The sequence below is a fragment of the Pleurodeles waltl genome, chromosome 2_2 (genome assembly GCF_031143425.1).
Source record: "Pleurodeles waltl isolate 20211129_DDA chromosome 2_2, aPleWal1.hap1.20221129, whole genome shotgun sequence".
Classification (NCBI taxonomy): domain Eukaryota; kingdom Metazoa; phylum Chordata; class Amphibia; order Caudata; family Salamandridae; genus Pleurodeles; species Pleurodeles waltl.
In genome coordinates, this window is record NC_090439.1 from 902,913,148 (window position 1) to 902,940,377 (window position 27,230).

At 40.7% G+C, this 27,230-nt stretch overlaps 1 protein-coding gene across 1 annotated transcript in view; it reads left to right on the forward strand.

Annotated features, from left to right (window-relative positions):
- Positions 1-27,230, forward strand: part of ZFPM2 (zinc finger protein, FOG family member 2) — a 578,803-nt gene that overhangs the window by 533,154 nt on the left and 18,419 nt on the right. The window contains exon 6 of the mRNA XM_069220606.1: positions 18,678-18,884. Coding sequence (XP_069076707.1) covers positions 18,678-18,884 — 207 coding nt within the window. The remainder of the gene's footprint in view (positions 1-18,677; positions 18,885-27,230) is intronic.

Sequence of the window (27,230 nt, forward strand, 5' to 3'; positions counted from 1 at the left end):
ATTGATTTTACGCTAATTTCTAGAAATTATAGTACCCTATCATAATCCATTAGTAGCGCATATCAATTTATCTTTAAGAGCAAGGATTGAGAAAAGTACAGATCTTTCTTTGCAGTATAACCCTAACAAAGGCCAAGGGTGAAAAGGGACAAGGTAAACATGCTGATCGCTGGTAAGAAATCTAAGTCCATGAAGAGTTCTTTACATCTGGCCTTCATGGACTGTGGAACATGTTAGGAGATCCGGGATGGAGAAGCCTTTAGTCAACCTTTTATGGAGATCACATTCTAATACCACAGTCAAAATATGTTATGGTACTAATACTTACGATTGAAGGACTCCACGGGGGCTGTATATTGGCCCCGTTCCTGTTTCTTATTTACACTAATGGTTTAGGGGCATTTTTATTAGGAAAGAAAGTGGATTATCCAAAGGTCAGGAAAAATACTTCTTTATGCAGACTACGCTGCCCTAATAGCAAGGACAGCCATGAGTCTGCAGAAAATCATTGGTGCTTTTGTAGATTTTATGTCATCTCTTGATTTAAAAGTGAACTATAAAACATCTGTGTGGTCCCAAGTTAACAAAATTAAAATACTTTGTTGTGCAACATAATGTATTTAATGTGCAACATTTCTCTTATATTGATTTTAAAAGCACAAAAGGTGAGTAGAATAGTAGATGCACTTTTTCCTTTTGCCACTAAATTTGGCCAAAAGCCTTCGGGGGAAATGTTAATACTCTAAAAAGCAAAAATCTCTCGATAGCTACCTATGCAGCAGGAGTGTGTGGCCATGGAAATCGTAATAAGCTTTGAAGAGTAGAAAACAATTTTATTAGAAGGCTTTTGATGGTTCCAAAGAGTGCTTCAACACTGTTTTGTCATTCCAAATTGGAACTGGAGTATATTGAGGACCGTGTTGGCCTGGTGCCTCTGCTGCTACAGGCTAAGATCTAACTCTCACCTGATTTAGATTTTTCAACATCAGACTGTCCTACTGTGTCTAATGTTGAGAAGATCCCCTGGTTCGGTTATTTAAAACATGTTTTGGGGGATTTGTGCTCAATAAATCTTTTTGATAATTCTCTTAAAATTCCTCCTGAAGTAAAACTCATAATTAGGTCTGCACATTCATCAAAGGAACATTTACTCCATCAGCAACTATTAAGCCAGCAGATATCGCTGAGCTTTGGGAACATTTGTTCCCTTAATAACCAGTCGCAGTTTTATCTAGCCTTTTTGATGAATCCACAGTATAGATTTTATCTGGCCAGGTTTCGTTTAGGAATTGCTTTTTGGTAGCTTTCCCAAATCAAGGTGGATGGTCTGATAATTTTGTGCCATGTCCCTGCAATAATCTAGCCAAAAAATCTGCACTTTATGAAATTTAGAGATCTAAGTTTCTGCTCCCAATGCTGAGGACTTATCGTCCACGTTCTTATAGAGAAGGTTTTAACTACTTGTACTCGCTTGAGTCTAGTGATATTTGTATGCTGTTTTAAATTTGTTTATAATACAAAAGCGGTATGGATAAATGAATACATTGAAGTCCCCTTTATACCCTGATTATTACCTGCTTAAAAAAATCTGGATTTGTACTCTTACCTTTTTAGTGGACTTGGTAGTTGTACAATTTTTATTGTATGGATTTTTTTAGGGTGGCAAATATTGTACAAAAAGTTGCAAGAATTATGATAAGAAAACAGTTTGCGCTAGCTTTTTAGTGAATGGTCTGATATATTGAAGTTTTAAATTATTTATTGATGATTTGTGCTTTAATGATGTATTTTTTTTAATCAAAAAAGTTATTTATGAAAGAAAGATAGATAGATTCCAAGGGTTAGTTGGCTGGCCTCCTGACGAGCCTCTGGGGCAGAAGGCTCCAACAACCTTGCACCTGCACCTGGCCCCTGCCATCTGGGAGTCTACCCTGCCAAGGGGTGCCACCCCAGTCCTGAACCCTCGGAGGTGGGCTTAAGGTCCTTTGCAAGCAGAACCAATACAACTCCTCTGCTGTGCAGTGCAGCCTCAAGCAGAACCAATGCCTCTTCGATGCTGCATGGATTGGAACCTTTGCATAAACTTGCATCACCACAACTCGCAACTCCATGATGCATCCTCAGCGCAGGCCCCCACATCTCGCGTTGACAGCAGCTTCAACAATGATGCTGGACTCCAGCATCACAGCCATGCAGCTCCTCAGAACCGACTCATCACCCCCACATCGATGCAACAGGACTTCGCACTGCAGCCTCGAAGCATCTCAGAACCGATGCATCACTTCAGATGGGTGATGTATCTTCGGCACAAATCCACACAACGCTCGACCAATAGGATTTATTTTTAGAGGGTCTAACTTGGTCCCTGCTTCATCGCCAACAGCCTGAACATGTGATATTGTCCTGGACCGGTGTGACCAGATATCCACAATTGGTGCTTCACGACGTTTGGCGCTATTTTTACTAAAATCTTTTAAACTGAATATCTCTGGTTCTACTGTTTGGATTTTGCACAGGTCTTACTTCATGTATTAAAAATTACTCTATTTTTCTAACTGTGTTGTGGGCTCCTTTTATGGTGTGTCTTCATTGTGTTGCTGTTTAAAGTGTTGCATACATACTTAGCAAATTGCCTCTGAGTTTAGCCTGACATTTCTGTGCCAAGGTACCCGAGGGTGGAGCAGATGTTAAGTTAGGGATTGCTTGTGACTTTACCATGAGAAGAATTGTGGTTGCTGCTTGAGGACGGTTTTACTCCCATCAACCAGTAACCCAAATTCTTATATCTCCTTTACATGCAGTTTACGTGAGCTGATGTAATAATTGCTAACACTGATGTCAGCGGCGGCTCCTCAGCAATGGCAAAGGAGCATCACCCCACTGGCTAAGAGCCAGCAGCTGAAAAATTGAATATTTTATTATTGTTTTATTTTTCAGCTGTTGGGTCAGCCAGCGTGTGTAGGGAGGGGCAGGGCCGGGCCATGGGGGGGCCGGAGGAGGAGTGGAGTGCACTTAAGTGCACATGTCAGTTTGGCCGGCCGTCATAGGCTGGCCAAATTGACATGCACACTTAGGTTTCTCCAACCCGGCTGTGTTGCACAGCCGGGTTGGAGAAACAGCTCAGACTCTAATACACTGTCTGAGCGGCAGACCAAGCCACTCAGACCAATCCTGGCACTGCTCTCATGCTACGTATAGCATGGGAGCGACACCAGGATTGAGTGGGGAGCCTGTGCAGGTGTCCTAGGGTCTGCTGGGACACCATCAGGAGCAGGAAGGGGAGCAAGGCGGCCGACAGTGGCAGAACAGGTACGTTGTAATTTTTTTTTATAATTTCCCACATTGACCCCCCTCCCATACCCCCATTCGAGATTTGCAGCAGCTACCATTGACTGATGTAAGGAAACACGGTTCTACCGTTTGGGATCAGGATCCAGTCCAAACAGGATGGACTCAGTCTTTCATCTGTCACAGAGGGATGGAGTAGCAAGCAGGTGATGGTTACGCCTAGAATTATAGCATTTGTATTCCACAGGGTGAGCTGTACTGTAGAGGGGGTGTCCTGATAATGTGTGTCCTGCAGCAGCTGTAGGCCCCTGTGTGATTGGTATCCTATGATAGCAGCAGTGTATAGGTGGCGTCTGATCTAAAATGTGAGGTTTATGTGTGTTCTGTGATAAAAAGCGATGTCTGAGTGATGATTGTCTGGTGGAAGTAGTGGAGATTTCTGGTATGTCCTAGAGCAGTAAGTCTACCCAGGTGATCCGACTCCTATGACAGCTGGGGCATCAAGGTAAGGCATGCTTTTACAGTGCCAGTGGGTGATGTGTGCACCTATAGGTACTTAGATGTAGTGAACTTATATGCAGGCTTTAAGATGTATAGTTCATTTTCGAAATGAAAACTGCTACCATCTCTAGACCTGGGATCCTGTGGATTTGCAGCAGCCGTAGTTCTGTGAATGAGGGAATACAGCCATATAAGTGCTTGCACCCTGAGACGGGCATTCCCATAATAACAGAAGAAGTTTAGCAACACCTAAAAACATGTCGTTTCTTGTAATGGATACACGCTACTCAAACATGAACATTTAATGTAACATATACAAGAGCTTTACAAAGTTCTAAAGAAGGAATGCAGAAATACAGTCATGAACTCTAAAGAGAGAGTGAGAGAGGATGAATTGAGAAGAGAGACGCTGGCCCCAGGATCAGTCGCAGCTCACGTGGGTTACTGGCGTCCCAGCACTTGTGGGAGGGGAGGTGGAGAATTTGGGAATATTAATAATATTAAACAATTAAAAAAAACGTAACTGCATGCCGCACCACCGATCCTCCGTCACCGTCAGCAGCAGGCAGGCACAGTCTCCCAGCCTACCCTGTGGCCACTCCTGATGCTGCTCAGAGCAGAGTTAGGATTGGCTGGGAGCACCCAGCCAGGGTGCTCCCAAGCAGATTGGGAGCCTGTGCCTGCTCTTTCCAGCCAGCAACACAGTGCCAGGCTGGAGAGAGTCTACTGCGCATGTGTGTTTGGCTGGCCCGAGATGGACGGCCAAACACACATGCACGCTGAGGGGAGTGCACAGTGCACTCCCCTCACTGTGTCGTCACCCCCAATGCCCTGATCCCGGTACAATGAAAGGATAATAAACTGGCTGCTGGCAGGGGAGGGGGTGACGCTCCTCCGCCATAGCGGAGGAGCCGTCACTGCCCAGAATGCTATCCAAACAGGCAAGATTGTGTGCCTTTGCACCTAATTCAAGAAGTACTGGCTAGTTCTAGAACCAGTAATTAATCAATGCCTTCATTCTTCTACTCATTTTAAATGGGGGAATAGCAGTTTTCCACTTTCTCATGTTAATTGCTTGTTTGAAGAATACCTTTGCTAGAATGTGACATCTTCTCTTTTCAGGTTTCAGTGGAATTTGTTCCCCTGGGAAACTTTATTTTTAGCTGTGTTTCTTGCCAGTGAGCCAGCCTTATGGCAGAGGCACCCCTGAGTCTGGCCACTGGTACCCTCTGCACTGCAGCTCCTACTTTCATCAGGAGTGGGAGTCCCAATGCCTCCCTTCATCTGATCCCCTTAGGGTAGGCCTGAGGGTCCTGGAACAGATTCCCTAGTGTTGTGGCCGAACGAAGCATTCTTGAATTCCTTAGTAAATCAATCTCTTACCTCACCATCAGTGCAGGCACATGGAGAAAATACATACAAATACTAACCAAACATAGTCAGCACCACTCCACCCCTGCTGCAGCCTGGTCCCATTGCAGGACAGATCCCTGTCAGAGAAGCACCACATCCTGTCAAAGGACATGCTCAGGAGCTGAACGTGTATTATGGGAAGGGCTGAGCTGAAAACATAAAGACAGATATTGAACGTACAGTTCTCTCTCAAACAGCATTCAGCATAATTAGTGAGATAAAAAGGGTGATGCTTAGGCTGACCTAGCGATTTCTGTCACCCATTGGTGGCCTGTGATATCATTTCGGAGCCAGTCCATCCTGTTCATGACACCCTGGAAAAGTGTAGTGGTGCCCTGGCACTCAACTGAAGACATACTCCTACCATCTTGGTACCAGTTATCTCCATTCGCTCCTAATAGCTGTGAACACAATGTGTATGTGACATAAATCTCTGCTAAGAATAAACAACAATAGGCATAACTAACTGCATACAACAGAGGTACAAAACTTCAGTAGGTAGGTACCAAGTTAAATGTTTTTTCTAGTATTTTTATTTCACCATCCCTGTCAAAAGCTTTTCCATGTCTTTCCTCATTTATTTTTAGGTCACGTGCCCAAGCACTTTGACCTGTTGTAGGTATTGTGGGCTTTTAACCACGCCCAACGCACACCCATCACTTTCACTCATTCGTGGGCTTGCCTTTCGAATATCCTTTGTTATCATTGGTAAATGCTTTACGTTTGTCCCTCCTGGGGCGGTTTTGTTACCACCTTGCAGACTGCCCCTGTTAAATGGATACGACTGCCGATACGTTTGACTGTGGCCGACCTTCTTTTTCCTTTTGTGTCTCTCCTTCAGCCTCATGCAGATGGCGCTTTGAATCGGCTCACTTATGTCAACAGTTTTACTTTTCATTTTAATTTATGTGGCAAGAAAAGTCCTGTTGGGAATTTACAACGCTAATACCGCTAACTTGAGCAAATGCGAAACACATTGCATTGCAAATGCTTGCTTATTTTATTTATACACTACGTAATGTGTTTCTATTGGCTACAAAGGTGGGTTATGAAGAAATGAATAGCCCACACTAATTTGGAAAGCTTGTTTTCTGCAGGGGGTGCAGTTTTAGCAATCTTGACTTTTCTATAGAGGGCCCCATGTGATGCAGATAGTATGGTAAATAAACGCTTTCAGTACTTTAAATACATTCTGCATGCATCCTAAGGTATGCCACGCAAGATAATCAGATAATCGAAGCTTGTCAGCTTTGTAGCCTAGAAAGAAACCATGCCATTAGGTTACATAATTGTTCCAGGGTTTGATTTTTTTGTTTTTTATATCGTTTACCAAGGAAGACAAAAGCCTGTTTCCTTGATCTTAATTGGAGTTTATCAGTGGACGTTTTTATGACATTGCCCAGGACTTGATTCTGTTTTCCTGTTTTTTCCTTCAAATGCAAGTGAAACACTTGGCAAGGATCTGAGATATCTAAGGCAAACCATCCTTCTAAGAGCAGCACACATTTCTAGCCTGTAACCAGGTCTGAACTGTGCCTTTTTTACATTATTATCAGAAGCTGCAGTACACTTCAGTGGAGTTTTGACAGCATTTATGAGTACAATTTATTAGCTTCCTGCTAGGAACCAAATCTGTTTGCAAAGGAATCTTGATCATAAACATTACAGGGAACAGCAAGTCCACGGTTTTTGAGTAACACCGAGGCCTTCATTATCTCTTTAAAGTTTGCAAATATCTACTGTGCTTGAAGGATTAAAGGCAGTCAGAAGAAGAGATCCCTAAAATAAACTGCCCTCTTTGTGGGAGCTTTGGAGTTATCACCCTGCTATTCCAAGGCTACATATCAGCAGACACATTTGGCCAAATGTAGAAAGAGACCAAGAATTGCATCTTATATGTTTATTTGTCGTTTTATTTTTACAGGTAGAAATGTGCTGGACACATGCTCACACAATAGCGTAAAACTCCACAATATAACATAACGAAACACAACGCACCATAACGTAACATGACATTTTAAGTAGTTCATCATTACAATTAGGTTGAGTGGATATGTGTGCTTGGCCTGTTAATCGCTGAGTTGAATACTGGTCAAAGGCCTTTAAACCACACCACTGGTGAGTAAAAAACAGTCAAGTGGTTCATTCATAGAAAGTTTGATACTCTAGCGAGTGGTCCTACACCGTTTCATGTTATCTGCAGAGGTACACATAAAAAAGTTTTCCTTGTAAGGATCCCTTCGCAGAACAAATACTTTCAGAAAACAAGTGAATACAGTAGCAGAAGCAATGTGCTCCTTCTACAGCCATGCTTATGCGCCGGGTAGTGTCTTCATTCCTTTTAGTAACATTTGTCATTGCTAAGGCACTTCTTCTGTGCATCAGACTAATAGCTATAGAGGAGGTATTCTTACATTCCTGTACCAGGAAAGGATCAGTGTTTGCTTGCTCCTGGCTCGAGTCATCAACGTTGTGGGAAAAAGTTGGGAATGTGTTCCTGTAGCCCGTTCTTGAGAAGAAGCTGTTGAATAGTGTATGATGAGTGATGCTTTTGACCCCCGAAGAGAAACAAAGGGGAATGAGGAGTAACAAGTCACCAATGGCAGTGATTTGGAGAGCATCATAGAGTACTTATACAGTATGGTGGGTCTTTTGGTGTTGCGATGAGGGTGGAATCCAGGCGGTTTCTTTTTTTGGACGGAGGTGTTTTTCGTTGATTTCCCCATGAAGTTGAATGGTGACTGCCTTCTCAATGATGTTACACATGAATGGTGGGTGTGGGATTAGTCAGTATTTGGACAGTTTATTGGGTTGATGTCAGGTTTCGTCAGAAAGAGCAGTATTTTCCCAGGCTTAATGGAGTTGTGGAAGATGTCTTTGGGCGTGTGACCCACTGATGACTGAAAAGTAGTTTGAGAGTGCCACCTGTGATAGTTTTCATTATTGAAACTCAGATGATGTTGCTTTCATGTAATGTTGATTTCAGTGGGTTTAGGGGCACTGAGAGACCCTCAGTGGAGAATGGGTCAAAATGTGCCCACTTAGGTCTGCTATCTGTTGGTACTAAGGGAGAGAATGAGCAAAGACTTCTATGCTCATTAAAAGATGTCTAATTCGGCTGACACCTTTAAAGAAGTTTTGGATTTCTATGAATGAGGCACATACAGTGGTGAGTGATTTGACAAATTAGTCTGTTGGATGCTGTTAAAATGATTGGGTTTCCGGGGTAGTTACAGGATGTGTCATGAGGATTCCAAAATTACTTCCATTGATATTACACAAGATAAACAGAGTATGATAGACATTTCCTTCTGACAACTGGTGGGGGTGGGTATTTTGTGACAATATCAATTTAGCATTTAAGCATTGTGAGATATATCTTCTCCCTAGATATTAAACATTGCAGCATCTAACTAACCACTCTTCTTGCAACTAATGGGTCAGCCTATTTTTGGGAAACACACTTTAGGGAAGTATCCATAAACAACTGGAATATACATGGGCAATCAAGTCTTGTAACTTAATTCCGCCATTTACTTTCTAAGGTAACGCATTGAATATTGGCTGAAAGAATCAACTCACACAAGCACTGTAGTAGTCCCAAGACTCGACCCATACATCTAGACATGTATTGTTGTTCATCCAAGCTAATGCAGACCATTTTTCAGATGTCACTATATCCGCAGTAGTATTCTTCTCATCATCACATCATTATTGAGAAGAACTGAATTGCGCCTTCATGCACAGGTAGTGCAAGACTGTGGATTCCTGATTTAGTACATTTACTCCCCTCTTACAAATTGTGCTTGCTCTCTTTGCCTCTTTTGATTTCATATGTTCATATAACATGATGTATCATTCACATCTACTGGACAGTGCCCCCCTCTTGAACTGGTCTGGTTCACACAAAAAAAAATCTAAATATATTGATAAATAAACTTCAAGGCGATATCAATTGACCACGATTTGCAACGTTTCAGAAAACAGCTATGTGTGTGGGAGTTTTCTAATAACATTATGGGAGACAGCAATTCCTACTTTTTCCAGAGCTGCACTCTCTGCAACTTCTGTTGTAACTCACAGAATCCAGAGTCAGTGCATGAGCTTCAAAAAGCACAATGAAACTAAAAACAGGAATTTGCAAAGCCAGTCAGTCGGGCATTGGATGCCTGTCATTTGGCTTTCTCAATGCTTGTTTAGTTATGCCATGGTTTTTGCTAAACCTCATTGTTAGGGAGCTGCCTGGACCTCACTAGTATAAAAATGGAATAAGCAAAATAACTTTTTTCTCTCAAAATGGACCTCTTGCCGTCTCAGACTCTAGCACTGAAAGGTACTACTTTGTTTGTGGGTGAGATCCTTGTGAAAGATTATATGACGGAACACCGAATTAAAAATAACTACTAACCTTAACAACGAGGTCGGAACACCGACCTCGTCCTTACTACTAATGATTTTACCATGAATGCCTTAACAACGATATTTCGTTGTAAAGGCATTCCTGATAAAATCATTAGCAATAGGCACCATTCACCCTACATCCCTCACCCCACCCCTCCAACCCCACCCCAAAACCTAAAACCCCCTGACCCCCCACCCACTCCCCAAAACCAAAAACGCCCCACCCCTCCAACCCCACCCCAAAACCTAAAACCCCCTGACCCCCTACCCAAAACCAAAAACGCCCCACACCCCCCAACCCCACCCTAAAACCTAAAACCTCCTGACCCCCCACCCACTCCCCAAAACCAAAAACGCCCCACCCCCCCAACCCCACCCCAAAAACCTAAAACCCCCTGACCCCCCACCCCCTCCCCAAAACCAAAAATGCCCCACCCCCCCCAACCCCACCCCAAAACCTAAACCCAGCACTTACCTTCGCCAACTCCCTTCTTTGTACCTTAACCACGCATGTTCGTTGTTCAGAACATACTTAGTTAAGGCACAAAAATACGAAGTCGTGGTTAAAAAAAGCATTGTTACGCTTTCGTTAACCACGACTTTTGTAATAAAAAAGTCGTAAAAAAGGATGTTTCCCCTCGTGAAAGGGCAGAATGCTGTCACTCACAATGAAGTTGCCAATGGCTGTAGTGGGCTGACTCACTGTCCCTTGCTGTAATAGGTAGCAGAAAATTTTGAATAACACAACAACAGACTAACAGATGAAGATAGCTGGCTGAATGCTCCTTTAAGCATATCATAGGTATAATTGTAGGAAAATCAAAAGGCCTTGTCTCACCCTAGGTCTAAAAACAGGAGCACATAGCTTTGTTCTTGTGCCTTTGTGCTGGCTCTGAAAATGTTCATGATACAGCCACTTACATTTGCTGTAGACCTAAGGTGCTCCTTTGTTTTGCCACAAAGAAGCCAGTATCAGCCAAGCGCTCAGGTTTCCCCTCTCCTCATTACCACCAAAGCACACTCTCACCGACCATGCTTTGTGCGCTCTCCTGGGCGTTTTAATTAATTGCCCAAGCAGTCTGCTATGCACTGACCTACTTCTGCCACTTAGTTACATAGCATATCATACACAGTGGTTATCTCGTCCAGTAGATTTCAGCAACAAGTTGTTCCAAAACTATAATCTCTTTTGGTGGAGATGGGAGAGGAAAAAATGAAGCGCAGTGGAAAGGCAGTCATGCTGAGAGATAAACAGCACAATATTATCAAGCTGATGGCATTTTGTGGTAGCTTAATTAATGGCACAGGTCTCCTTAACTGTAAGACAGGCTGAGAACAAGCTTGATAGCATGTAGGTATGCAGCGTCTGTGCGGGGCAAGGCTAACCCCAGCGTGGCTATCTAGTGAGCTCTCAGGAGCGCAGATAACCAAACCTAATGCTTGTCTGATCATATTAAATAAACGAGGACCCACTGCTATCTCGAAATTTAGCAGTAGGTTTACTTCCACGTTTCTATTTTTGCATGTAGCATAGATTACCGTTTTCCATAAAAGTTTGCGTGTATCTTTTTACTTTGTGTTTATTACATATTAGGATCTAAAGCAATTTTCTCTGGGGGCAGCACGTGATCTATTTTTTAGTAAGTAAGATAAGTCTGAATCAGTGATGAAAACGCCACGAAGAAGCTCGTAGAAACCTCGAGTAAACAAATTCCTTCAGAAACTAACAACCTGAGCTGCCTCTATGAGATGGGCGTCTGTTTCCTGTACTGAAACGTGGAAGTGCAGATCGGGGTTGTAGGTGAGAGTGACGGAAATGGGGAATAATCCAATCAGCATGACCGAAATAAAGACCCCTTTCTTGACATTATATAAATAACCAGACTGGACAAATGCAGTGGGCACGAGGAACAACCAATGTGTCGAGACACATATCTCCTTCCTTCTGTAACCAGTCCAGGGTGAATACAACGTGGAGAACTGGAAATAGGGGATACACAGGCCTGGGTGAAATATTAGTTATGCTGGAGTAATCAGAGTAATTTCAGTATTCATGCATTATTCTTGTGATGCAAAGTTACTGAGATTGTGCAATTACACCAGCTTGAGTAATCAAGAGTAATTTGGGGCAAACATCCTACTGTAAGAGCACAGAAGCAATGGACCAAGTGAGAGTGAGTGGCTGCTGACTGCTGCTGTTCATGTCCTGTAACATCTAGTGCTCTTTTCTTAATGTAAAATGCATCTCCTGGCCCATTTTGGATGTCAATGTGCCTTTTGCAGTAAGAAAATAGCGCTAAATGCTGAATTACTCTTCTCAGTTAATCACACACAATTACAATTAGTTTTAAGGTAATTATGAGTAATTACGCTACAGAGAATTATTCCAGTTATGCACACCCCTAGGAATAACCCTCCAGTCAAGAGAGTGCCATCTCTTGCTGTCTTCAGTGGGTGAAAGGCACCAGTTTGAAGATTAGGGGGTGAGAAACTGTAAATAGCGAGGGAGGTCTCCAAATGCAGAGTCCTTACATTTCACAGTTAAATGCACCAGCAGCTCACCCAGCACTAAAAATGTCAGCATTAACTGGAAAAACCTGAATTAGATAAGCTACTCATACAAGGAACTGGGTAAATTGAGCGCTCTGCAAATGCGGGTGAGTTGAGAAGTATGTTAAATGAAGCATCTTCTCATGTTTAAGGCAGCGTCAAGTAACTGAATGAGAAACAGTGGTGTAGTTGTACTGGTTACAATGTTCCCCTTTATTGCAGAGTTGTAAAGTGACAGGAAAAAGCAATAAGAAGAAAACTGATACATGATTGATGTTCATTTATAAGACAGTCACTCAAGATTGAAAAGAGAAACAGCATCCTCTCTCAAACTATACACCAGTATAAAACTATATTTCTTGACTTGAATTTTAGATCAGCATCATACCAGTTGTGTGCAATGTGGACCCCTGCCATGGTCAGGATTAGAATATGTAGGTATGTCATTTGGAGCAGAGTGCAAATGTGAAAAAACACACAAACACATTTTATGTCCCTTTTAATACTACCACTGAAAAGGAACCATCCTATCAGATCATTTACTAATCTGCATATCAGTACAAATTTATCATCCCACTGCCCCCCCCCCTCCCCCCATGTCTCTTTTACCTGAAAACCACACCTATCTGGAAACCAGATTTGCATCCTTTAGTGTAAACAGAACTATGACAAATTCTTCATAAGGAAGTAATTGAACATTTTTCAAATAGGGAAGGCATGGCTCATATTGGAATGGTTTGGGACTCTCAATGCCTTTCTTCAAGGGTTCTTCATGTCAATTGCGACAATTAAAAAATAAAGAGAAGGGGATTAATTGAGAGTTTGTGAAGGAAAATATCATACTGCTTAAGAGTCAGTGTTATTCAGCTACTCATGAAAAGAATGATAAGCTTCTACAGAATCTGCAAAAAAGTCAATTGTATGTAAAATAGAGTGCAAGCTGATGTACTCGAATTCTGTGTTTGAGCCCAAGATTGATGATGACAACAAAATAGTCAACTTCCTAGCATACAATATTGGAAACAAAAACAATCAGAATATTGTTAGAAGGATAACCAAAGAAAAAAGCTAATGAATCAACAGAAGATCTCAATAAAATTGGTGAGTCTTTTGTTAAATCCCACAAAAACTATGCAAAGATAACCTTTTGCCAGACCACAGCCATAAAAAGCATCAAAATTCTATTGAATAATGCACAGCTTAAAAACATAGCCAAGGGCAACTCATATGGCTGACTAAGCCAATAATGGAAGAAAAAGTTAAGATTGCTCTTAATGCACTCCCCTTTTCTAACTCACCATTATCCAGTTGCTTCCCAATGATTTTATCAAATCATTTCAGAGAGATTTAATACCCAAATTGGCAAATTTTTATAATGTTATACTAGCAACTTGCTGGTAGATCAAAGAGATAGAAATAACTCCACAGCCATTAGATATTTACGTGTAAGAGTCCTAGCTGCTATGTTGCAAATATACAAACTTAAAAACATTAGATCATTAAAAACATTAAAGCAAGATGTGGACCAATGGAAAGTCACTTCCTTTTCTATTTCTGGACTTATCAGTGTTATTAAAACATGTATACAACCTCATTATCTATTTTTTAATGGCTATCTTTCTTTCTAGAAAGGGTTTTATTGAGGAATTAAGGGCCCAGTGTCCTAAAAACTGGTCACAAAAACAAACTGGTCGCTATTTGAATCCACTATTTTTATGACTAGTGAAGATTTTTACAAACAAACGTCTGTTCTAATAGCCTGTAAAGTCAGGACCAGAGTCTGACAAAGAACAGCAGGAAGAGTTCAGACTCATGTACTCAACATCAAAGATATTGACTGTGATTACAATATCCTCTGTGGGTGACCTTGACCCAATTTAGCAGCCTCAATCTGAGAGTGACCATTCCTGATGTAAAGGCTAGGCCTCCAGTACTGGATGTCAGAGACGCTTAGCCGGACCACCACTGCCTTTGAGCCATGGTCGGTACCGGGCAAAAACTAAAGGACCTAGACCAACCTTGTCTTTGGGTGTGAAACCAAACTGGTCCTCTAGCCCAAAACTCCAGCACAGGCCTTCAAGGCCAAAAGACATTTCAGTGTTGGCTCTCACACTAAAGAGTGTAGCAACACCAAAACTGTCTGAGGCCCGAAACCAACTTTGACACCAATGTCAAGTTTGATGTTGAAACAAGTGTCCACACTGAAAGCCTATTCACCCTGAATGTTGAAAGAACTCTTGATTCCAAGAGCTCAGTTTGCACTTAAAACGCATTATATCTGAATAGGATGATTCAGGATAACGTATTCTTCAGGACCTACAAAATGAGTTTGACGCTTGTTTAGATAAAGAAAATAGGAATCTTCAAACTTCACAAACTCTTGTACTTGAAAAAGAGAGCCACAGTACTCTGCCCTATGAGAACTGTCCATCAGCCCACACAAGAAGCTCCCTAATATATCAGACATGAAGATCCAAAACATTTGAATCTTGTGATTTGGCACCTGAGGACTTAATATTTGGCTACTTAGGCATTCCTCAAGAATGTATGGGCATACAGAAGGAGTCTCGTAGACCCACTTCACAGGTTTGTTACACAGCCAAGTGAAAATGGTTTGCCCATTACTCCACAAGACATCACCCCGTTACACATTGCATGTTACCTACTTAATTACTGTAGAAAAGGCAGAATTAGAGTATACCTGTAAGAGTCTCATAGACTTGCTGCACATGTCTGCTATGCTGCTGAGTGGAAATGGTTTGTCCACAACTGGACCATGAAAACCATAGATCTGCTGTACAAGAGATCATTACCTACTTACTTCATTTAAGTAAGGCTGGTTTAACATGTACTTCTATAATAAAACTACATCTAACGGCAAAAGCGGCATTCATGCAAAACAGGAAACCTTCCTCCCTTTTCCGCATTCCAGTGGTTAAAGCTTTCATGGAGGGCCTTAAAAAAAGAGTTATCTTTCCAAGCATCCCACCAGCCCCACTGTGGAATCTTAATGTGGTACTCACGAGATTCATGGGTCCCTCATTTGATCTACTACATTCCTGTGACCTACATTACCTTAAGTTGAAGGCAGAATTTTTGGTGACAAAAACTCCTTTATGCTGCATTACCAAGATACAAGCTGTCCTGTTACAAGCACCTTTTATGCAGATTCATAAAACCAAACAGGGTAGTTCTGAAGTGAAATCCCAAATTCCTTCCCTAAGTAGTTTTCCTGTTATACTTTAATCAAGCTATAGAGCTTGCAGTTTTTACCCAAACCCAGGCTCTGTAGCAGAGAGAGCCCTAAATAATCTGGATATACAACATGCTTTAGAGTACTACATTTATAAACAAAATGTTTTCACAAAACTTTTATCCATTAGTAGCTTTTGAAAAACCCCACAAAGGACAATTTATATCAAAAGCAGGGATTGCTTGGTGCATAGTTAAATGAAAACAAATTTGCTATCACAAAGCAAAAAGAGCTGTCCCTGTAACAGCTAGAGCCTATTCTACCAGAAAGAAATCAACATCTATGACCTTCTAAGGTAACATCCTATTAGCCAACATTTGTAAAGCACCTACTTTGTCAACCCACCACACATTTACTAAGCATTCTTGTGTGGATGTACTTGCTAGACAACAAGAAATGGTTGGCCAAATGGTCCTTAGGACATTTTTCCAGACATCTATGGCATCCATACGCTAACAACTTTTTATGAGGAGGTACTGCCTTACAGTCTATGCAAAGCATGTGTGTTGGAAATGGCCTCTCTGCAGGGCCACCCCCAAACTTTTTGCCTTCCTCCTCTTCTTTTTCTGACCTCATTTGTGCTGGCTCTAGGACTCTGGACACTTTAACACTGTTAACCAGTGCTAAAGTGCATGTGCTCTCTCCCTTAAAATATGGTAACATTGGTTCATTCCCAATTGGCATATTTGATTTACTTATAAGTCCCTAGTAAAATGCACTACACATGCCCAGGGTCTGTAAATTGAATCCTACTAGTGGGCCTGCAGCACTGGTTGTGCCACTCTCATAAGTAGCTCCTAACCATGTCTCAGGCCTGAGTGTGCAGTTTCACTGCCACTTCGACTTGGTATGTGAAGGTACTTGCCAAGCTTTAACCTCCCCTTTTTCTCCATATAAGTCATCCCTAAGTAGGTGCTAGGTAGCCCATAGGGTTGGTGCTATGTAGGTAAAAGGCAGGACATGTACATGTGTGTTTGATATGTTCTAGTAGTGTAAAACTCCTAAATTTGTTTTCCACTACTGCGAGATCTGCTCCTTTCATAGGATAGCATTAGGCCTACCCTTGTGTACTGTTTGAGTGGTGGATTCTTATCAGGAAGGGTAACCAGGTCATATTTAGCATGGCCAGAATGATAATCGAAAATCCTGCTTATTGGTGAGGTTGAATTTTATATTACTATTTTAGAAATGCAACTTTTAGAAAGTGAGCATTTCTCTGCACTTTGAATCCATCTGTACCTTACAGCCTGCCTCCAATCAACATCTGGGCTGGGCTGGTTGACAGCCTCCTTGTGCATTTCATCCAGACAACCACAAACACAGGATGCTCAGTCACACCTGCAGTCATGTGCATACTGAATGGGTCTTCCTGGGTCTTCCCTCTGATAAGCCTACTGCTCAACCACACTACCACAAAATGGATCATTAGAATTATCTGTTTTGCCACTATCTTACCTCTAAGGGGAACCCTTGGACTCTGTGCACACTATTTCTTACTTTGAAATAGTACATACAGAGCCAACTTCCACATTAAGCCTGAATGCTCAGTGCCAAGCTACCAGAGGGTGGGCACAGGATAATTTGGATTGTGTGTGACTTACCCTGATTAGGATTGTGGCCCCTACGTGGGCAAGGGTGCATACCTCTGTCAACTAGAGACCTGATTTCTAACAATGTGTATCTATAGGAAGAGATGTTACAAACAGAAAATGTTGCTTACCCTCTAATCATCTGTTTGTAGTTTGTAGTGCTGTAGATTCATATGCACCCACCCTGATCCTCAGATGTGCCTGTATGTAGCATGAGGGGTCTTTATAATATGCTTTCACTACATGCACATGTGCATCATATAACTCTCACTTTTCACTCCCTGCTACTCTCACCAGCTGTATGGAAAACAATCAAATAATGTACTTGATGCCCACACACATTTCTAGCTAAGGGAGAAGTCACTATACCTTGTGACTCGAAAGGCCCTTTAGAAGAAATACAAGTTGCAAATATCCAACCCCAAAACTAGATGGTAGGAGTATGCCGGGCATGTGAATCTACAACACCACGTGCTAGGAACAGATACTTAGAGGGTAACATTTTATGTACCTTCTGCACCCCAAAGGCTTGCTTGATCTCTGGTCCATTGTGGTCTGCCTGAAATCATGCCTGGATTCCTGTCAACTGCAGCTATAGATGCTTTAATTTTTCATGTTGCTTTTCTGACCATTTTGAGTCATTTTTCTTACTAAATGTTTCACCATTTTATTGATGTGCAAATGTTTTTTTGTTGTTGTTTTTTTTTACTTTAGTCTTCTTAATGCTTAACACACTGTTGTTGGGGGTACACCCCTCTGCTCTGTGGCGTAGTTACTATGGAGCAAAACCAGGTTTTCTCGTTGTAATTGTGTTTTGACCTAACAAGGTACTATATTACTTTTTTGGCTGGAGCCTTTCCCTAGTTAGGAGTCCAGAAGCTCACATAGCACATTTCATTTTTTTATGGGTATACCGATTTTTCCATCATAAATTGATGGAGACGGCCCTCCAAACATTATAGGCGAATGGAGCCCTAAAGAGACAAACATGTAGTACGACTATTGTTATCACAAGCAGTCAGATCTCCTGTCCATTGTTACACTTTACATAATAAACGTATTTCTGTATATGCAGACTGTGTCGTCTTTATGCAGCTATTGAACTCTATTCCAGAATTAGCTAAATCAGGAGTCACTGTATTTCTATGGGGGGTTACTCTATATTGTAACTCTTCAAATAGCATGCTGCAATCGTACATTCTGTGCCAATGTTCATTTATTTTAACAGGTATTTCAGCCAAACATTTAATCTGCTTCCAGAAATGAAATCTTTGCTTGAAATATCTCACATATGTAGTGTGCCGAATAAACTTAGAACTCGGATGGTGTTGCTAACTTCTTCGGAACAATCGAGCCACTCGCAGTGGCATTTTTCGATTTTTAAAGACAGTCAGGTCTACACATAAACATAATTACATCTCTCTACGATTTGTAATTTGGATCTGTTATTTTCCAGCTGCATGCCCACATGGTTGGAGCTCTGTTCTGTGCAGTCTCAAATATACATATGTGAAATGTTACTATTATTTTTATGTTCATGTGGGCTTTTTAAACTGTTTTTAGGCCTCTTCTAAGAATAAAATAAAGATACAATTTAAAAGAAACCTCGGGAGGCATTGTTAGAAATGCACTACAGCTTTGTTATTTTTATGAGAATTGAAAAGCGTGTGGTTTTGTTTCAGGGGGGCAGCTCTGGTGCACCACGACCAAGACCATCAGCGAGGGTGAAGAGCTAATTGCTTTTGTTGTGGATTTTGACTCGAGGCTACAAGCTGCCACTCAGATGACTCTGACAGAGGGGATGTATCCGGCTCGCTTGCTGGACTCCATACAATTGCTTCCTCAACAAGCTGCCATGGCATCTATTTTGCCTACAGCAATTGTCAACAGTAAGTGCCTTCAACATTTGCCTATTGATAATAGCATTTTAAATAAAAGTACAAAATACACCCTTGCTTTTCTAAAAGATGAATAATCTAAAAAACAAGTGGACTTATTTCTATGCATCCTTTCTAGCAAACGTCCATAGAACATTTTGCAAACCAATGATATCACCTTGTTCGTTTATAGTTTTGACAAAAAAAGAAGTTAGCGCTACAGTAGATACATAAAAAAGAAAATGACTAGTACATGGGGGCAGCTGATACAGAATGGTGTTTGTTGGAAGAGCATGCTTATTTAAACAAATAGCACGAAAATGATGAAAAAAAGTGTCTGGAAGAGGGGAATGTGTAGGAGCAACACATAGGGTCATTGTAAAAGCACATGATCACATAACATCATTTTAAAGGTTGGGTCGAAGCGGGCGGAGACACCCGAGGCTAGAGAAGACAGTAAGGAGAGATTTTGCTTTAAATACAGTTGATGAAATGAATTACACAGTCGTTCTAAAAATCTACTGTAAGCGTGAGATTACATGAGTTTCTGAGTCCTTGTAAGGGTAGAAACAACATAGCACGCATTTTTATTTATGGTTATTACGCTTATTTTGTTTTTAAAAAATTGTGATTGTGTTATTTTGTTTTACAGTTTTGTATATAAATACATTTTTTGGCAGTGTGTTTCTCTCTAGACAATATTCACTGGTAGATCAGAAGCTTTAGCGATATAGCCCAATTAAAGATATACCACTTTTCTTGAAATCGGGTGTGTAAAGGAGTTGGAAATAAAGCAAAGACCCGAAATGAACAGTAACCTTCTTTTCGGTGGCAATTGTGGACTTTGAGGGGAATCGGTGAATTAAGCAATTATGCCATTTAAGCATCACTTTTTAGTTGTAGTCTTATAGCCCTTGGATGATCTGCATAGCCATATCAGCTGCCCAACTTCATTCTGAAACGATTACATAAAACGAGTATACTTTCAAGCAAAAGGTTAACACATACCTCATGCAAGTCAGACCAAGGATAAACAGAAATAGTCCCAAGCACAACAGAGGCAACATGCAATTCACGTAATAGAAATGTATAAGGTGTCTGGCACGTGCCACATTTTGATAAATCTATTTTAATGAAAGCAAACATGGCTATACAAGGAAAAATGAAGAATCCAATGATTATGCTGGAATAGCCCCTGTTACCATGCATACTGGCATCCCTAGCTTTGCAACAGACATTGCACCATTGCAGATTTTCTCAATAAACTGCGGCAGGACAAACTGGCTGAAATTTACCAGGGGGAAATGCTCAAGAAAATACCAGGGCATGTGGCTTTTGGTGCAGTAAAACGCACAATCTATATATGTTGCCAGGTAAATCTCTGGAAAGAAAATGCTAATTGTACCAGATAAATTCTGAACACTCTGGTGTCGGATTTTGTCAGCAGTTTCTTCATTTCTAATGCCTGCCCCCACATAACGAATAACAAAGTGTTTTTAAAAATGTGGCCGAAAATATTAAATGCACAGTGATTCAGTTCCCAGACACACAGACTGCAAGCATAACAGAGGCATATGTAATACTAAATATTACACATACCATTTCATTTAATGTGCCTCTCGTAATGAGGGCCCTAATTGTATATTTGCATGTGATGCATGTACACAGCTTAGCAAGTATGACATTATTTAGATTTTTTTGTGGTTCAATTAAATTGGTGTAATAACAATACTACAATGGGTTTTGAGAGAAATTGACTCTTTTTGCATGGTCACTCCCGTTTTTTTGCAGAATTCTGTTGCTGAGTTTTAGACTCTGCACACTGGGGAACTGCTGTCCCATGGCCACTGTATGTGCTCTGACCCCTAAAACATGTAGAAATTGGCTAATCATTGATTGGCACATTTCCCTATCTACAAGGTCATAGTGTACGTTGTAGAAACTACACAATTTCATGGAAAGTTAAATATAGCCTGTGAACTGCAGAACCTATTGTACCATCCACTAGTGTGACACACAAAACATGGCTCTAAGTAGAATGACTGCTGCACTTCAAAGCTGCAGTCTGACCTGTGAAAATAATCATTTTTGACAATGAAAATCCTGCCTTTTAAATATTAAGAGGTCACACCTAAGTAGGCATGGTATATATAAGTGGGACATGTGGAAAAGTAATGTTGCCATATCTCTATAGTTACAAGGCCCTAAAAGCTATTTTCACTGTGGGGGTGCTTGCTGTCCTATAAGAAATCTGTACAGGCTGAAGTATTAATTAAGCTATTTTGTATTTGGGACCAGTTAACAAAATAGTTTAACGCCTATTTTCAAAACATGTTAAAAGCCCAGTTCAATGCAAAGTTGGACCTTTAATAAATATTTGGAAAAGGAAATTTAGAGAAAGTTACCTTTTCCCTGCATGAAGCGTATGAAGGCTAACTCGTATTAGCTGATCAGCAGCCACCCAGCCAGTGCTTAATCCTAATGAGGACTGAAAGCTGCTCCCAGAGCAGGAACACTAGCTTGGGTGCTGGGAGACATTTTTCTTCTCCTTGCAAGAAGACCAGTTAGGGTGGTCCAAGAAGGTCATTAACTTGTGAATGGTTATTTACAGTTCAGTAGGCAGTCACTGCTGCAAAGGTGTCTAGGGTTGTCCCTTGTAAACTTTACCCCATTGATTATGGAGAAGTAACTCCCACCCACTAGCGGTTGCCAACAATAAATGTTGCAATGTAAGACATCCTACTCAGAATACTCTCTAGACCTGTGGAAAAACAGAAGAAGGACTGCGCCTATTATTTCAGACCTATGATGAGACATAAGGGCTGGACCTGCTCCCACTTGTCCCCAGGAAAAAGAAAAGGACTCAAGGTGTCAGTTGGTTGATCTGTTGTTTGACTACTGGAACACAACAGGCTGCAGTTGGTCTTTTGCCCTGTGTGCCCAGCTGACCAGTAGCAACTGGACCTGGAATGGACCCTGCTTGTGGCCTCTGCTGGAGTGAGTCTTGACCCCAAGTGCTGTGCCTAAGTTCCTGGGACCTTTGGCTGTGTCTAACTGGACTTCTAAAAGCTCTGAAAAGTTGAGACTTAGAACATTTTTAGGACTTCCAGACCTCCTAAGAACTGGTACCAACCACCCAAGCCAAACCGTCCCAGGTGTGACTTTGCTGGGCTGATGAAACGGGGTTCTCCTGCTTGGAACTTCTGAGAAATGCATTGGAATTTTCACACTCTGAGCTTTTCCTGTCAAAACTAATGACTTCAATGGGACCTCATCTAATGGCTACCCGACTTCGAGAGGACTTGTATAGCCTGCAACCTTGCCCCTGCTAGAGGATTTCATCTTCCATTTCAGAGACTAAGGGCCCGATGTAGATATCGGTGGATGGGTTACTCCTTCACATTGGTGACAGACATCCCGTATGGCGAAATATAAATCTCATAGGAAATAATGTGATTTTTATTTCGATGGCAGGGATATCCATCACCGTTGTGACAGAGTACCTAAATCAGGCACCAAGTCACAAGGAAAAATCTGCAACTGGGATGAACATGTCTGGTGTACACAAATCCACTCTCCATCGCAGTCAGCCTGACATCGCCCTAAGGTGCCACTCTGACATGACCATAGACTATCAGTAGTGCTTAGTGCTTTTTAGTGCTATTTTTCCTTAAATCTTTTAAAATTCATACATCCAATTTGCCTTATTGGACTTTTGTCGTTTTGGTGTAATTTTGTTTATTACATTTTTGTCTATTTGTCTGAAGTTGAGAGGGGTTTTATTGAGTTTATGAATTTTAACTGTTTTGGTACTTCTGAATGCTTTACATATTTTCCTTAAGTTAAGCCTGTTTGCTCTGCGCTACAGCTAGCAGGGGTAGAGCTAAGTTTTAAATAACTGATATCTTTGACTGGCCCTAACAGCTGTATTCATAATAGGGATGGCATGCCCCTTATAATGAACTGGGATGCTCGGAACAGAAATATTGAGAAAAATATCTATTCAGTCTGTAACCTTTTAAATATGCCTTACAAGCAGACTGAGTTTAAGATTCTGAATGGCACCTAGATTACACACCTTCACTTCTTATTTTGGATACTGTCAAATGAGGCAAAGCTTGTCATTATTAGCAGATGGTACAGCATTGCAACCTATACATGAAGCATCAAAAACTTAAACATTAAAAGTAAGGTATACTTAGAAAATGAAAGTGAAAGGAACAGACAATTAAAAAAAAAAGATTTTCGAAAGAAACAAAAATAAAAATATATACCATGCGCAAAAAACATTAATCGGTCTTTAAAGGCTCACCATCTCAAGGTGGACTGCATTATCCTTGGCTCTCTTAGGGAATTGCTTTTTGAGATTTACAGGAAATGATCAGTGATAGTCGGAAGGCCATGGACTGTTAAGTGTGTGTACAATAAGCCATCACAGTAATCTGGAACCGAATCTGAAACCACAGTTAGTGTCTGCACTTAATAGACAGCCGGCCTAATGCCCTTGAAGCATCTAGGCGTTTTCAGATTGTGCAGCCCTGTTCTGTGTCTGTTATGGGTGGGTGACTGATGATTGGTAGTTTTCCCTTTCTCATCCCAATCAATAAAATGTCTGGTATTCTTTATAGACAGAAGTATGCAAACGTGAACGTGAGACTAAAAGTCCGTTCTCGTAATGGGAAAATGGTTGGCTCCAAAGTATTCAACCAACTCCCTGCCACTTGCTTTTCTTTTCCACTACATCAATGTTAGAGATAGTTCTTTAATGAATAGTTCAAGCTGGGACAATATCCAAGGTAGGTGAATTCATTGCACCAATCAGTACTAAGTGAATGTAGTCAAGCCAATCAGCGTACAGGCTATCCACAACAGAAGTCTAAAATTCTGCAGCGCTTTTTTGATCCATAAAACGTAATTAAAACAACTCATATCAGGTCGTTTTGTCGAAACCTTTTATGATAATCCACTATTAATGAAAAAATTGTCATAAAAGAGATTGTAACAGACTGTTATGAAAAAAATAAATAGGATTTTTTTGACTCAAAACTATATAAGATTTTCGGAAATTAGCTATAATAAGTGGTGAAGGAACATTTTTAGAAATGGGGTGCTGTCATCAATGTTATATCACTAAAATCATAGAGATTGTGAAAAACCCAGCAGCCACACAAAAGAACAGGTGTAGAAAATGTTCTGCGCCTATTCAGCATGAGAGTGGTAAGGGTGCGGCACATAGCCATTAGCGCATTTTGGAACACCGGTGGGATAGCACACAGCTTATGTTCTGCTGAAATAGCCAGTAAATTTGCATAGACCTACAGATTTGCTGATAAAACTATATATAGGGCACAAATAACAATGTGTGGAAATGGGGTACCAGCGATCATCTGAGCATCACCAAGTAAAGTGTCTTCATTTGTTTTGGTCTTATTAAAATATTTGATTCAATCACACTTCAGAATTGTGTAAAAATTTACCCCATTCTCCTTTCCGTATTACTGATATATTTGAAATATACGTACAGTTAATTTACAGATATTTACATTTTGCGTTACAAAACAATTAACATATTATATCCTCTCCTTTCACGCTCTCTGTATCCCACGAAGATTGTTATATAGGTTACTCTACAAAATCCTCTCAATCTGCAGTCCGAGAGTTAAAGGTAAAAAACAATCTCCATGTTAACAGAATAAGCAGCAGTTTGGAAAAAGACATAGGGCCTGATTTAATACTGGGCGGATGGGTTACTCCATCACAATGATGATCGATATCCTGTCAGCCGAAATTTAAATCCCATAATACACAGTGTTCTAAATCAGGCCCACTGCCTGGTATCTGACCTTTGTCTTTGAAAGCACGGCGAATATGACAAGATAAACACAAAATTTAAAAGCACCTTCATTGCTGATTTAAGGTCTGAATTCCAGCAAAGGTATTTTGGGTGTCCTCCATCCACCCCGCCATCACTTCCAACACCTATGGTTAAAATTGCATTATATAATGCTTCATACTCGTGAACAGGTGCTGAAGTGATTGGCAGATGGGTAGCTTAATACATCGTAATCAACTGAATGTTTGAATGAACATTGAATTGCAGTGTGGCTTATGAGGGAAGTATTTTGGTGTGCTTCACAAGTTACCATAGTGGTGCTCTCATTGTATTGCAGGCCTCTGTGTCTAGCCATGTAAAGGCAGGAAAATAAGTGAGAGGCAGAAGCACATGTGAGTTATGCTGCATTCCCCACTGTTACTTTGACATGCCCATTTCTGGCTAAATTTTGCATGGACCACCCACATTTCCAGTGATTATAGCTAGGAATAATACATTTGTCAGGTTGAAGTAAGGCACTATCGGATTATGGTCAAGCTGCCAAGTCCAAGCAATGGAATTTATTTAAGGTTTTTAAATAGCTTTAATCTAACCAAATAGCTGTTAGTATGCTTTACATTCCACAATGACCATCAGACCATAGTCTCAAAAAGATACATTTAACCTTAGAAAGCATCAAAGCAATATGCAACCTAAGTAAAGGTGTTTCAAAAAAAGGGTAACACTTCAAAATAAAACAAAGTGGCAGAAAAAAATACACCTCTCTAGAGGTTGCATTTGCAGTCACATGCTGGAACTTTAAAGATTTGTTAATTGACAAATATTGAGTTCAACACGAAACATAGTGTTGAGGGTACAGGAATGTAACCACAATGCTGTGCTTCATTTGAAAACAAGCATTAGCTAAGCCAATAGGTATCACCTACTCGAGGTATTGGCTATGTCAATGTTTTTTTAATCATGTTGTACAGCAGAGTGGTTTCTAAACAAAAAATGGTAGTGAAAGGTAGGTTGGGTGGGAGGCAACACAGAGGGAGGGGCAATTAACATCGAGGATAGGTGGGGGAAAAATGCACTATGACTCGGCCAGCAGCGTCTGCATCATAGCAATTTTGTTTGGGCATGGGGGGCAACACAGGCAACAGAGGGAGAGCAGATGGATGGGAGGGGCAACATGGACAGTAGAAGTAGATAAGGAGAGGTGAAAAGGTGCTATGAAGTGGCCAGCGGTGTCCGAGTCATAGCACATTTTTTTTGTTATGTGAGTGGGAAGGACAACACAGTGAATAATAGCAGGGAGGGTGAGGTTAGGGCAGCAGGGCAGACCATGGGAGGTAAGGTGGAATTGCTGCCGCGCCACGAAATCCTAGCTATTATTTAAACTGAATAGTGGATTCTGCGCTAGAGATCAATGGATCGAAGCGACATAGGTTTGAGGGGATGTCATCAATGAGAAATGTAATCATCAACAATAATCAACATAATCAGAAATATTGAACCTCAAACAATAATCACACCAGCTTATTAATAAGAATTATAAAATATATTTCCCTAGATTAACAATGTTACGAAAATAACTCTCAAACACAAATGGTAAGCATATAGAATCAATAGTGGTTGATTAGAACGTCTTATATATCTAAGTTTAATCAAAACAATCAAACAAATAATCTCCAAAAGAATTACACTTATTAATAACACCAGAATTGGTAATAATGGCAAAGTATACATTAGTACAACACTCAAAAGATGTCAATATAAATCATAAGCATTCTACGTTAATACCCTCACTAACCACAAATTAGCATTAACATGTTGGGCTTCATGCAAAAAATAATTTAAAAACACTAATTTAGAAAGATCTCTTTAACTCGGGTTATTATAACAAATATTATTAATATGCAACAATCAAATTATAAGTTGCAGCTGGTACCTGCAAAGCAAAAGAGACACATATAACATTACAATATCATACATTACCATAATGGATAATAATAACAAGCAGTCTACTTCAGCAAAGGGACCCCATCAGGTGTGTCTTCAGAAGAATTGGGCCTAACAGCAGCTAAACCCACACTGCTAATATGACTCGAACCATCAGCAGGAACACTGGAATCTAATGACTTTGATCTCTCTCTAGCTAAAATCTGCAATCTGCCTAAAGAAGAAACCTACTCAAGTTCTTATACTAATCTTTAAAAAGCTTATGATTGGTCAGTTCATGGGGTGGTTACGTTTCAGCCAATAGATGTTTTAATTGAGAACCTAAGATACTACGACATCACATTAACTAAAATATTTTCTCAACAGTAACTTTTCCTCTTCCATCTCGTCTGTAGCTCCATTGTTCCATCTCGTCTAAACTGCTCTTCTTAGGAAGAAACTTTTTCACTTGTATCTTTTACTACCATCCTCGAGGAAACCACGTATTAGGAACATTCTCAAACAATAGAACACCCAACTTATTCAAGAATTCAGTTAAACATGACCTTGTAAGACATAATGCAGCAACCCACTAGGGGTAG